Raw genomic sequence first — 14248 nt, forward strand, 5'->3', positions numbered from 1 at the left:
GGGGGAGGCATACAGACTGTCACACTTGTATGTTGTTCACCAAGTATATCGCACGCCTAGTTTTCTGTTTGATATCGGAGTTAAAATTGATCCCTTCTGACCGCGATGCAAAATATGCTCAGCCGACCTATTACATATGATGTGGTCGTGTCCCAATATTGAACCATTTTAGAGAGAAGTGATAAAAATAGTTAACAGCATATATGATTGAGACGAGCTTAACTCCTTTTGTGTGTATTTTGGGATATGTGGAGGATTTACCTTTGCAAGAAGAGGGCAAAGTGGCCGTATCTAGAATGTTATATATTGCCAGGAAATTACATCGCTCAGCACTGGATCTCGGATCACATCCAGATTCCTGAATATGTTAAACTCAATTGGTTGATAAATGTAGAGAAAAGTATATACCGGAAAAGAAATGGTGTCATCAAATTCGAAAAAATATGGGCCCAGTGGATTGATGGGTCAGGGTTTGCTTCAAGGTAATTGGCTAGGTTAGAATGGGCCTATTTTAAATATGTTACCAGGGGAAAAAAGGTGAAAAGCTCCTGCAGAACATTTCAATAATATTGATGGGGACAAGGGGAGGAGAAAACGGCATGGCAAAAGGTTATATGCATCCTCAAAAGTGACATTTAAATGAGAACATCACTACAGTCTAATTGGGTAAACTGTTGATTGCATTAAAACAACTTATGATTATGTGACTATCAATCTACGGAGCTGCAAATTCCATATCTTTTTCTTCCTTTTACAAGATTTTTTGTTCTATGCATGTTGGGGAGGGGAGGGGAAGGGAGGGGGGTAGAGGCCGGGTTGCCTCCAAATGTTTATATGGTTGTAATTTGAAAACTTCAATAAAAACAATTAAAAAAAAAAAATTGTTTAACAAAAAAAAAAAGTTCAAATTATCCCTCTTTTGCCGCATTAAAAGTAAAACTTAAAAAGATATACACATTTGTTATTGCTGCATTTGTAAATGTTTAATCTAATAAGAGTGTAAATAAATTAATACGATTGGTAAACCGCGTAACGAAAAAGAAAAAAATCAAAACACCAGAATAACCAGGCACACAGGCACACAGGCACACAGGCACACAGGCACACAGACACACAGACACACAGACACACAGACACACAGACACACAGACACACAGACACACAGACACACAGACACACAGACACACAGACACACAGACACACAGACACACAGACACACAGACACACAGACACACAGACACACAGACACACAGACACACAGACACACAGACACACAGACACACAGACACACAGACACACAGACACACAGACACACAGACACACAGACACACAGACACACAGACACACAGACACACAGACACACAGACACACAGACACACAGACACACAGACACACAGACACACAGACACACAGACACACAGACACACAGACACACAGACACACAGACACACAGACACACAGACACACAGACACACAGACACACAGACACACAGACACACAGACACACAGACACACAGACACACAGACACACAGGGGGCATATCTAACAGGAGAGGTGTGCCATCTATAGTGGCCATGGGCAGCAGTATGGGGGCCATATCTAACACAGGGGAGGTGTGCCATCTATAGTGGCCATGGGCAGCACACATGAGGGCCATATGAAACATAGGGGAGGTATGCCATCTATAGGGGCCATGGGCAGCACACATGGGGGCCATATCAAACACAGGGGAGGTGTGCCATCTATAGGGGCCATGGGCAGCACAGGGGGATGGGTCCCAGCACAAGGCGGCTATATTCAATATAAGGGGGTCATATCCAGATTAAGGGGGGCTATGAGGGACATATACCCTATATGATTTGTTAGACGGACACTGGCATTACAAGATAGACCCAATTTAACATTAAAAAAAAAAAACTCTTCCTTCACCAAATTTGGGGGTGAGTCTTATAATCAGGTGCGTCTTATAAAGCGAAAAATACGGTACTTTGGGGCAGCTGCAACATTACAATAAAATATATTTAGTGGCGAACAAAACATCGCAGCTACCAAAAATCGCAGCAGTAAAAATGTTAGCTCAGGGTGCAAAGAAACTAAGCCCTTACACAACCAGATATGTCAAAAATTGAAAGCATTACGGGGTCACAAAAAAGCAAATTTATTTTTACTAAGTTTCCAAATAAAAGACACAAAAAACTATACATCTTTCATATCTGTATAATCATACTTATCTGCAGAATCAAATTGCCAGGTCAGTTCTTTTGTATAAGTGAACATAAGTAAAAAGAATACCCGAAGATTGTGGAATAGCACTTCAATTTTGCAATTTCAACAAAAGTGGATTTTTTTTAAAAATGCTTTCGAGTGCATCACATGATAAAATGAACGGCATCAAAGTACAACTTGTGCCGCAAACCACAAGACCTCATAGGGCTAAGTTATAGGACTGGTAAGAAGAGGAGGAAAAAAAACAAGGGCAAAAATGTAAAGTCGCCCAGTTATGAAGGGGTTAAAGGGAACCAATCACCAGGATTTTCCTATAGAAGCTAAAGCCAGTGCTATACTGGCACTATCAGGCTGATTCTATACATACCTGTAGTGGTTAGCTCGGATGTTTAGGTTCTGAAATCCAAGAAAGTAAAGGTTGTAAAATGAGCGGCTTCTAGAGTGACAGCAGCTGAGGATCAGATCATATAGTCATAGTTATCTCCTCCCCCTGTTAGAATTAGCATAAGTATTATACAAACGACTCACTGTGTCTGTGGAAGGACCTGTTTGAGGTTATACCCATATGACCTGGTATCCAGCTTTGGTGGCTGAGGACCCACCCCTTCTGGTCACATGGGTATGCCCTCACCACAGGACCTGCTAGATAAAGTGAGTCGTTTGTATAATTCTTATGCTAATTATAACAGGGGGAGGAGATAACTATGAATATATGATCTGCTCCAGTGCAGCTGACCACTACAGGTATGTATAGAATGAGCCTGATGGTGACAATATAGCACTGGCTTTAGCTTCTATACGAAAACCCTGGTGATTGGTTCCCTTTAAAGCTATGTGCGCACGTGGGCGTATTGCATGCAGTTACGCTGCGTTCTGCACCGCAGCGAAACTGCATGCGTCTTGCGTCCCCCAGCACAATCTATGAAGATTGTGCATGAGACGTGCGCACGTGCAGTGGCACATGTGCACACATAGCCTAAAAGTCCAAAAATGGTTAATAAAGTCCAAATGCAGTCCAATAAATAATGTTCCTGCAGTCCAAAAATGGTTAATAAAAACTGTGATCGATGCGGTCTCAGCTTTTTAAGACTCTCCTGGTCCCAGAAGCTTCATTCCAAAAGTCAACTAACACAGGAGGGACACTTTATGCCCTGTACATTTGCACATGATCTGCTTGAATGGATCTTTCTGTCTCAAGGTCCAACACCCTTCTCACCCTAAGGCTCTGGCTTAGATTTTATTTTTATATATGTATCTGGATGGTGAAGAAAAACAGAAAACTAGGGCTTGCTCACATTAGCATTCAAATCAGACGGGTGCACTGTGAGAAAATCTCGTATTGCACTCAAACCACTTGTTAGTCAATGTTGCAGGTCAGATGAGTTTTGTTTCTCAGCTCTATAGAGAATGAGGAGAAAATGACATCATGCTTCAACTGGCAGAGTGTCTCAGATCATGTGCACCCATACAAGTCTATGGGAGCATGTGAAACATCGGACTGCACGGATGTCCTGCAAGTGCAGTATGATATACGCAGAGACAGTCAATGGAGAAGAATGGAGAGATTGATCTCTCCTACTCCTCACATGTGCTCCGACTGTCACAAAGGGGTGGGAATCAAAACAGTGACTGACACTTGGATCACGCTCAAAGCAAGAGTTAGAGCTGAGTGTTATATATATTATATCTCTATCTCTATCTATCTATCTCTATATCTCTCTATATCTATATCATTTGAACTTCTGAACAAGATTCCACTTAAAAATCGACACCTAAGGGAAATGTTCTCTTACCCGAATTGATTTCAATGAATAGGTTTCTCGCACATTAAGTATCTTAGGAGCTCATCACCTTTGATTTCTCTTCTAAAGAGACCTAATTTAACGGCACAAGCTGCTGTCTCACAAAGCAAACCTGTTGAGCCTGTTTAATTTCTGTATAAAGTCTACTACACCCAGACTCAGCTGAAGGCCATGGGCAGGGCCCTACAACACTAAGGTGGGACATTCCTGTACATCAGTCTAACATTTATTAGCCCTATACAAGGATCGAGCACAAAGGAAAAAGTAAGTCTGTACGCCAATGCAATATCCTTTATACAATGTAGGCTGTAAGTACAGGTAAATACACTATACGTGTCGTGTTCAAACAAGGCACGCAGGAAGTAACTTACAGCTCATCTCGTTGCCTCTGTGACAGGACCATGATGAATTTAGTCCTAGAAACAATACAGTGGTGGAGACCTTCAGGAGTCCACAAATCCCAAGGAACTCCGGCTCTGCGACGAATGTGGCCACAGAGTGGCTTCAGCTATAAGGAACCACAAGAGAAATCCCACAGAAGACTTGAGTCATTCAACACGGAAGGTTAATTCCACCTGTAAAATAAAAGAAAAGCTTTAAGTAAAATGAAACCTTTCAGTATCTAAAACAAATCAAACTGTGTAGAACAATTGGGTTGGTGAGATGCTGTTGGGATCTATCATTTGATGGAATTGGCCACTGGAGCTTTTTTTTGGGGGGGGGGGGGGGGAGGTTGGTTTATTTGCACTACAACTCTTCTAGTTTCAGGAAACCACACATGTACAAAGCCACAATGGTCAGCCCCTGACCCAATCGTTTGTATTGAAGTGTCATAGTGAAGGGTGAGGGGACCAGTGGTGAGATCACTGTGTGAGTGGTGGAACTTGTGTCATCAGCTGCGTACAGAGGTGTTACCGGTCAGTGTAATCCTGCCTCTGTGCCAACAAGCTTTACTGAGACCTGTCCCTGAAAGGACAAGAAAAAGGAGTCTAAAAATCCCCAGTGGCCATATAATACAAAGACCTGATTTAATAAACAGGTCATTTAAGAGGACCAGCCACCAGGATCTTCCTATATAAACTAAAGCCAGTGCTATACTGGCGCTATCATGCTGATTCTATACATACCTTTAGTTGTGAGATTGGAGGTATACATTCTGAAATATAGGCAAGAAGTTTGTGAAACGCACTGTTATTTGATGAGTGCAACGGAATATCTAATAGGTGCGTCGGGTTTTACAAGTTATTCTCACCCGTCTGATGCCTGTCCTTCCTCCTCCTCTAAGAACAGACAGGGGGAAGGAAGGACAGGCAGGCAGAGGTGGGAATAACTAGTAAAACCCGACCCCACCTATTAAATATTCTATTGCACCCATCAAAACAGTGCATTTCACAAACTTTACTTGCCTATATTTCAGAAAGTATACATCCAATCTCACAACTAACACTGTTTACAATCAGCCTGATAGCCCCAGTATAGCACTGGCTTTAGTTTATATGTGAAAATCCTCGTGGTTGGGCCTCTTTAATGATCATAGCTCCCCTTTAGGGTAAGGTCTTCTCCCCCCCACACTGCATTTTTGCACTCTTCCCCCTCCCCACATACATTCTTGCCACAGAAAATGCGATTTTGAGTATCCTGAAAGTGAATGACATTTCTGAAATCTCATGCTGCTTATTTGCTTGCAGATTTAAACCAAAGCATTTTTGTAACCAAATGTGCAACATGTCAGTTCTTTCTGTAGTTTTGCAATGCAATCAAAATGCGCATTTTACGTAACTTTTCCCTACAAGTAGTCTCTACAAATAATGTGTGCACAAACCCTAAGCAATGCACACGTCCAGGATTTACAGAAAATTCAGCTACAAATCCTGATGTGTTGGCAGGATAAATAAAGTGTAAAACGCAGACTTTTTTTTATTTTTATTAAAGTTTTTGTTATTGTGAAATCTACAGAAAAACCGTTGCAAGAATTGACTTGAGCACTGAGCGTAAGAGGCTTCAGGAATTGCATTGACTTTGCTCAGAGGACTGCTAGATCTGTAGCAGAGAATGTCATGTTTCTAAATAAAAATCATTCCACAGAGTACAAACCAAAGCTAAACTTTAGACTTCACAATTCTAATTAACAAGAATTCACCTTCAACCACAAGGTTTATCAGTCAGGAGTCCAGCAGATCTGAGACTATAAAAAGAACATTACTTAAAGGGGACCTGTCATCAGAAACTGAGCTTTAAACCTAAAAGTTTCCCCCTCTGCAGCTCGTGGGCTGCATTCTAGCAAGGTTCCTGTACTTTTTGTGCCCCCTTTTAAACCAAATTAAACACTTTATAAAGTTGTACCTTTTTGCCTGCAATTCTTGTAAATTCTCCATGGGGGCGGGCTCTCTTGCGTCCGTTACTGTCCCTCCTTCTGGTTTACGCCGTCCCCCATTGCTTCATTTCATAGATCAGGACGCCGCCCACTGCGCCCGAGGTCCCGTGCACGCGAGGACTGCTGGTGACGTGGTCGCAGGCACGATATTATGGGCGGCGCTGTGAATGCATCACAAGTGCCCGCCCATAATACCGTGGCCGCGCTCTCCCCTTTGCCTCCTGCGTTCTGCGCAAGCGCTGGCCAAATGATCCGACTTCACCTTTCCCATCTTGCCCTGCAGCAGGAAATAGATGGGAGGAGCGGATCAGGCCACCACAGGTTACGAGGAGACGCTTGCGCATAACGCAGGAGGCAAAGGGGAAAGTGCAGTCACGAGGTTATGGGCGGCACTTGCTCATTACACTCGCAGTGCCGCCCATAACCTCATGCCCGCGCAAAGCGTCACCAGCGGTCACACGTGCACACAGTGCACGGCACCGCTGCAGTCGCACAGCGCATGCGCGGGACCACGGGCGCCCAGGGGCAGCGTCCTGAGGTTTGAAATTCAGCGTTCGGGGGCGGCGTAAATGGGCAGGAGGACAACGGACACCTGGCAGCCCGCCCCCATGGATAATTTTCAAAATTTGCATACGAAAAGGTACAAGTTTATAAAGTATTTATTTTGGTATAAAAGAGGCCACAAAAACTATAGGAAGCTTGCTAGAATGCAGCCCAGGAGCTGCAGAGGGGGAGACTTTTAGGTTTACAGGTAAATTTCTGATGACAGGTTCCCTTTAAAGAAAACCCCTTCTCATTTTATGCCGTCAGCAATAGCACCACATAGAAGAGGAATGTCACAAGCCAATTTCATTACACAAGGTGAAGGATCCAATCCAAGATCATCAAAGCTTAACTTAAAGCAGTCAGAAAAGTGTAGCGTAAGTGGTGTAAAAATTTAACAAAGATGGTACTGCAATCATCTCAGAGATATCCAGACAAACCACATAAAGGTTACTACTAAACACGAGCATCTTCTGATAAGAAGGTTTGAATAAAGACAACACAGAAGTTCATTACAGTTAGCTACGGTGCTAAGTGGAAAGCCAAATCCGGTTGAGTGTTTTCAGAACACAATACAGTGTACACTGCAGAGGAATGACATGCATGAGTGTTGTCCACGACGGAAACCTCTCCTAAAGCCCATGAACAAGTAAGCAAACTACAATTTCCCAGGATCAATGCTTAAAAATATGAAAACTACTGGGACTCTATAGTAATGAGACCAAGATAAATGCTTTTTTAGAACGGATTGCTTCAAAACTGTATGATGTAGCAGGTCTGGTGTTATAAAAAACAAAAAAAAAAAAACATGCATGTGAGCTACCTACAGTGAAACATGGTGGTGGCAGTGTCCTTATGTGGTCTTGCACGAGTGCTGCTGGTGTTTGGGAGCTACATTTCATTGATGGTATGAATTCAGAGATGCACTGCTCCACAATGAAAGCGAAGATGCTCCCATTAATCTGTGCTCTTAGTATATCTGCACTTTTCCAAACAAGGATCCAAACACATATGTAATGCCACTTTCATTTCTGAAGAACAGGGTGAAAGTGATTCAGTGGCCAAGTATGTGTCCTGATCTGAGCCCAACTGAACATTATGGGAAATTCTAAAGACTCAAGTTGTCATCACTCGCCACCCAACATCCAGGCTCTAAAAGAGGTCGTTCTTTTAGAATGAAGAAAAAAAAAAATATATAGATGTTGCAATATGTCACCTTCTTGTTATTTTCATGCCCAGGGGAATTGGTTTACTCCTTAAAAATCATGGAGGTCATACAGAACACTAGATGTGGTAGTTATTTTTTTTATGTGGGGTACATTAATTTCTGCACCAAGTATTTTGAGGAAAACTAAAGATATTGTAATAAAAATTATATTAACATTACTTTCATGTTCTGAGGTACAATAAAAGTTTTATGAAACTCAGTCTTGTCATAGTTTTGGAAATTGTTCTCATGAACAGCAAGATATTGATTGAAGTAAGCCTTACTTATCAAAATGCGTGCACTCATTTATACAGAGCACAATCACCTCTCTCTCTATATATATCTATAGCTCATATATATATATCTATAGCTCATATATATATCTATATATCTATCTATCTATAAAAAATACATATATATTATACACACACACACACACACACACATATATATATAGATAAACCTCTATACATTTTGTCTTTAAGCTGTACTTTTGGAAATTTAAGAAAGATTGGCTTAGGTCGCCTCACATGGCTATAACAGAAAAATAAAAAAAATATGGCTCTTGAAATGAGAAGGAAAAAACAAAAGTTCAAAAAATAAACATCGCTCGGTCCTTAAGGGGTTACATTTCTTTAGCTTGACATGAAAATAATCAAGTTTGCAACTGACTTGCTTTTTTCTGTTCTCTGGCATTGAGAGCCTTTATCTTTAATATTGTACAGCTAGTTTCCATGGAGCCAGGCCTATAGTACTTGGCAGAGAGTAGCAGTAACTACTCTCCAGGTTATCTCCTAAAATCCCAGTCGGCTCTCTTCAGGCCACTGATTTCTATACAGCAGTTAGCTGCTCAACCCCCTCCCATTATCTGAAGAGCTACAGTTTTAAAAGGGGGGGTTGTTCCCCACTAGTACAAACTACTTCTGATTCCACGTTTCCCCCAGGTAAAATTAAGCCTATACTCACCTCCCATACGAGCGCCCTTCCGCGGCTCATGTGATGCTGTGACGTCACACGAGCTGCAAGTCCAATCAGAGCCAGATTTCCCTTCTTTGGACCACACAAGTTAATCAACAGGAAGTGAGCGCTGCTGCTGCACTCAATTCCTGTTAATTGTTTGGTCTGAAGGCTGGGAGACAGAAGCAGACGTGGATTAGACAAAGGGCTCATGCGACATCACAAAGTCACGCGAGCCATAATGGCGCAACACAGCTGGAAGGGCACCGATTCAAGAGGGGATTATAATCTATTATTTTACCTGCTGGAAACTTGGAATCAGAAGGGGTTGTCCTAGAAGTGGATAACCCCTTTAAATCATATGTCTAGCAGCTTTCACAGCAGGTCTCCTTGCTCTCCTTGTCTGGACCAGTGTGTGCTGGTTTTCAAATGCCCCTTTTTCCACTGTGTTTCCCCGAAAATAAGACAAGGTCTTTTATTAATTTTTCCTTCAAAACATGCGGATGTGCTTATTTTTAGGGGATGTCTTACATTTTCCCATGAACATCAATCCAGTTATTATTGAACAAAGAAATATAAACATTAATTCAAATATAATGACATTCTGGAACATCAATATTTTGTGTTAATCCCATTACTAATCCAGCTGTACATTTTCTTCTCTGATCTGCTGTTCTCATTGTGCAGAACAAGTCCTATCAGTGGTGGCTACCTACCATATTTACAAAGGTTTAAATTACCTGCTTACATTATAATCTATGTACTGCTAACATTAACGCCAAAAGACAGCAGACAGCCCCTAAAAGAATTGCACTTACCAGACCTCAAACAACTTTGGCAAGTGAATGGTCTCCCACATACAAAACTGCGCCGCTGTGAGGTCCCACTGCATTCTATAGCGGTTCTCCCCCTGGTGAGTGGAAGCAGTATCACTCACATGGAGTTTAGTGAGAGTGGCGTGATACTTGTACCCGATCTGTTTGTGAGAGCTGTAGTGTAATCCAGATAGGACCCTCACTGTTATGACAGTGACGCAGACCTGTGTGTGAGAGCCCATCCACCATTTGCACTAGCACAACTGTGATTAAATGGGGAGTTCAATTTATTTTTTTTGGGGGGGGGGGGGGGGAGAGGAGGGGTGGTTGTGGGAGTGGAAGGTGTCTGCTTTCTTTCATTGATGAGTCCGGCTGTATTCTTTAACTGCTTGGACAGTTCCTTATGGAACCTCAACTACAGCTTATTTGGGCTTCTATTTTAAAGGGAACCTGTCAGGTGCAATAAGCACCCAGAACCATGAGCAGTTCTGGGGCATATTGCTAATCCCTGCATACACTAGCATAGATAAAGAGATCTTTTAGAAAAAGTTTCTAGAGATATTTTATCTTATGCTAATGAGCACGGGGATAGCATAGTGCGCTATCTATCACTGACCCCTTTCGCCATAACGGAGGTGAATTGAAGCCCCCTCATTTCCATATAAAGTGAATTTGTTTGGATGCCAGCTAAACCACTAGAAGAAATACCACATGTATGATTTTTATAGAGACTATGTTACATATGTACATGTAGTTTTTAAACTTGGCAATGCAGAAGATCTCAGAGCTTCTCCCGCCCACAACTGACTCTGTAGACATTGTACACTGACAGCAAGCTACAAATCACACCAGGGGACATGTCAGACTACTGTAGTCCAATGATAAGGTTCCACCACAGACCTTACGGACTCCGATAAGAGATGCATCAATGAACACACTGTTAAAGGTGGCTTTACACACTGCAACATTGCAAACGACATCGCTGTAACGTCACCGGTTTTGTACGTAATAGCGACCTCCCCAGCGACACTGCAGTGTGTGAAACACATCAGCGACCTGGCCCCTGCTGTGAAGTTGCTGATAGCTACAAATCGTTCAGGACCATTCTTTGGTCCTTTGTTTCCCGCTGTGCAGCATGAGCGCTAGAAAGTCTCAGTGTGTAAAGGGGACTTAACCCTTGCAGCATCCAATCTTCAGATTACATAACAAAAACCTGTTGACAGATCCCCTTTAAAGGTTCATTATTTAACCCTAATGAATGAAGCCTAAATTAACTACTAGTCTAAACCTCCATGCTATTCTATTATTTCTTAACACCGTGGATATATTTGCTATATCCATGGTTTTAGAGTCCTGGAGGTATTGTGTTGAATTGATAACAGCTTTAAGTTATGATTTTTTTTCAAAAAAGGTAAATATACTCATATGTAATTTCAAGTGAAAGTATAAAACTTGCCCCATTGATAAATATGGTGTTCATTTGGGTACCATTAGGATTACGTTTTTAGAATGAGGAAAACGCATTCAGAAATTTTCTGTTTCCAAACACAGATGTGAATACAGCCTTAGATCTCACAATGAACTAGCAATGTATGCATACTGTATTAAGAATAAATGTATAATCATTTATTTCATACTGTATTCAAAAAGGTTTTTTGCTGACCCTGAATTTCAGGTCCTGTGTCAGCAGAATCTCACGAGCATTTCGAAGTCTCATTGTGTAACACGTCATACACCAGTAGTCACTTCTACGTGCAATGAAGATAAATTATAGAAAATGAACTTGGCACAGACTTGTGATTATAACCAGCTTACCGAAGAAAAATCAACCAAGCACCTGAATTTTCCTGAAGCTTTAGTGTTTTATGCATATGAATGCCTTAAAAGTAAACGTCTGGTGATGGGAGGTGCGGATTTCCTGCACTGCTGGAAGTGTATTCCATAAAATCAGACACAATAAGGCTATGTGCGCACGTGTGCGTATTACATGCAGTTACGCTGCGATCTGCAGCGCAGCGTAACTGCATGCGTCCTGCGTCCCCTGCACAGTCTATGGAGATTGTGTAAGAGCCGTGCGCACGTGGCGTATTAGAGCGCAGCGCTTCGGCTGCTGCCCGAATCGCTGCGTTCTAAGAAGTGACATGTCATTTCTTCCGTGCGGTTTGCATGCTGTCTATAGGGAGAGGCAGCATGCAGAGCGCACGTTCTCTGCCGGCACCATGCGCTTCAGAACGGAGCTTTTCAGCTGCGCTCTGAAGCGCACCTTTTAGGTGCGGTGCAGAGCGCACATAGCCTAAGACAGTATAACAATATCAGGCTATGTTCATAACATTTTTTACAATTACATGCCAGTTATGCTTGGCAATGTCCGGCACTTCCATTTAGAATGAATGCAGTGGTAGTGCGCATGTTCGACTTCCACTGCATTTAATCAGGGTTTTTCAGAGCTCCAATCCTTGTGATCGATGGGGACCACGACGGTACGTCCTGATCTTTGCAGTTACTGTGTAGTATAAAGAAAGTTGATTTGTAATGTCTTAATATAAATAGTAGACATACATTACAAAAATCAGTGCACAAGGAAGGCGACTGGGTGTATAATGTTTTGACCTCAAATTGTCTTATTCACAGTGTAGCTTGAATGGAGGAATTGTCTGCTGGCGATCCTGTGCCTAAGGCAGTCGCCTTCCTTCTGCACCGATTTTTGTAAAGCACCTCTACTATTATGATAAATTAAAAAAAATTGCAAATCATGTCATAAGAGTATGCAGTGATTTTCTATAAAAGGACATTGGGTTTCTCACAACCAGTTCACCGGCATATTGACCACAAACCTGTGTGTGTGTGTGAGCACTAATCTCTCTCTCTATTTAGCATAAAGAAAGCACAGCGGATTAAAATTACAAACATCTCCAGATCTCCTCTCATGGAGAGAGTGAGTGAGAGTGAGAGTGAGAGAGAGTGAGAGTGAGAGTGAGAGTGAGAGTGAGAGTGAGAGTGAGAGTGAGAGTGAGAGTGAGAGTGAGAGTGAGAGTGAGAGTGAGTGAGTGAGTGAGTGAGTGAGTGAGTGAGTGAGTGAGTGAGTGAGAGAGTGAGAGAGTGAGAGAGTGAGAGAGTGAGAGAGTGAGAGAGTGAGAGAGTGAGAGAGTGAGAGAGTGAGAGAGTGAGAGAGTGAGAGAGTGAGAGAGTGAGAGAGTGAGAGAGTGAGAGAGTGAGAGAGTGAGAGAGTGAGAGAGTGAGAGAGTGAGAGAGTGAGAGAGTGAGAGAGTGAGAGAGTGAGAGAGTGAGAGAGTGAGAGAGTGAGAGAGTGAGAGAGAGTGAGAGAGAGTGAGAGAGAGTGAGAGAGAGTGAGAGAGAGTGAGAGAGTGAGAGAGTGAGAGAGTGAGAGAGTGAGAGAGTGAGAGAGTGAGAGAGTGAGAGAGTGAGAGAGTGAGAGAGAGTGAGAGAGTGAGAGAGTGAGAGAGTGAGAGAGTGAGAGAGTGAGAGAGTGAGAGAGTGAGAGAGTGAGAGTGAGAGAGTGAGAGAGTGAGAGAGTGAGAGAGTGAGAGAGTGAGAGAGTGAGAGAGAGAGAGTGAGAGAGAGAGAGTGAGAGAGAGTGAGAGAGAGTGAGAGAGAGAGTGAGAGAGAGTGAGAGAGAGTGAGAGAGAGAGTGTGAGAGAGAGAGTGAGAGAGAGTGTGAGAGAGAGAGTGTGAGAGAGAGAGTGTGAGAGAGAGAGTGTGAGAGAGAGAGTGTGAGAGAGAGAGTGTGAGAGAGAGAGTGTGAGAGAGAGAGTGTGAGAGAGAGAGTGTGAGAGAGAGTGAGAGAGAGAGAGAGAGAGAGAGAGTGAGAGTGAGAGTGAGAGAGAGAGAGCGCTGACAACTGCGAGGAGAGCTGCAGAGAAGATATGTTTGTAATGACACTACTCGCCTCCCCCCACACTGATTGCTGTGAGAAAAGGTCTGGCCTAGTTTGTAGTGACGGATCTTATCTATACAACTACACAGTAGCTGCAGAGAGCAGGATATGTCCTCTTTTTTATCTCCTGAATGACACACCTAGCTGGGCTTATTATAAATTTCATTCAACTCTGCTACCATTATTTCATGATGTGGCAAGTTTAACATGCTGAAAACTAGTGAAAGATCCTCTTTGAAAAATGGACTGAAAAGTGGGTTAGCAAAATGCAGAAAGCCTGATATTTACAAGCAATTAACATGTGCAGCACATTATTGTACAAGTTGACAGTGCCCCTTTTAAAGTGAACTTGGTGCTACATCAACTAATGAATTGAAAACCACACGCTATGTTCCTTCCAATGAATATTCAACTGTATAGGCATACAAT

At 42.5% G+C, this 14248-nt stretch overlaps 1 protein-coding gene across 1 annotated transcript in view; it reads right to left on the minus strand.

Moving 5' to 3' along the window:
- The window catches only part of PAFAH1B1 (platelet activating factor acetylhydrolase 1b regulatory subunit 1), a 106603-nt gene that overhangs the window by 62559 nt on the left and 29796 nt on the right, over positions 1 to 14248 (minus strand). Inside the window, exon 2 of the mRNA XM_075335296.1 lies at positions 4400 to 4603. Coding sequence (XP_075191411.1) covers positions 4400 to 4431 — 32 coding nt within the window. The 5' untranslated portion in view covers positions 4432 to 4603. The remainder of the gene's footprint in view (positions 1 to 4399; positions 4604 to 14248) is intronic.

The sequence above is a fragment of the Anomaloglossus baeobatrachus genome, chromosome 2 (assembly GCF_048569485.1).
Source record: "Anomaloglossus baeobatrachus isolate aAnoBae1 chromosome 2, aAnoBae1.hap1, whole genome shotgun sequence".
Classification (NCBI taxonomy): domain Eukaryota; kingdom Metazoa; phylum Chordata; class Amphibia; order Anura; family Aromobatidae; genus Anomaloglossus; species Anomaloglossus baeobatrachus.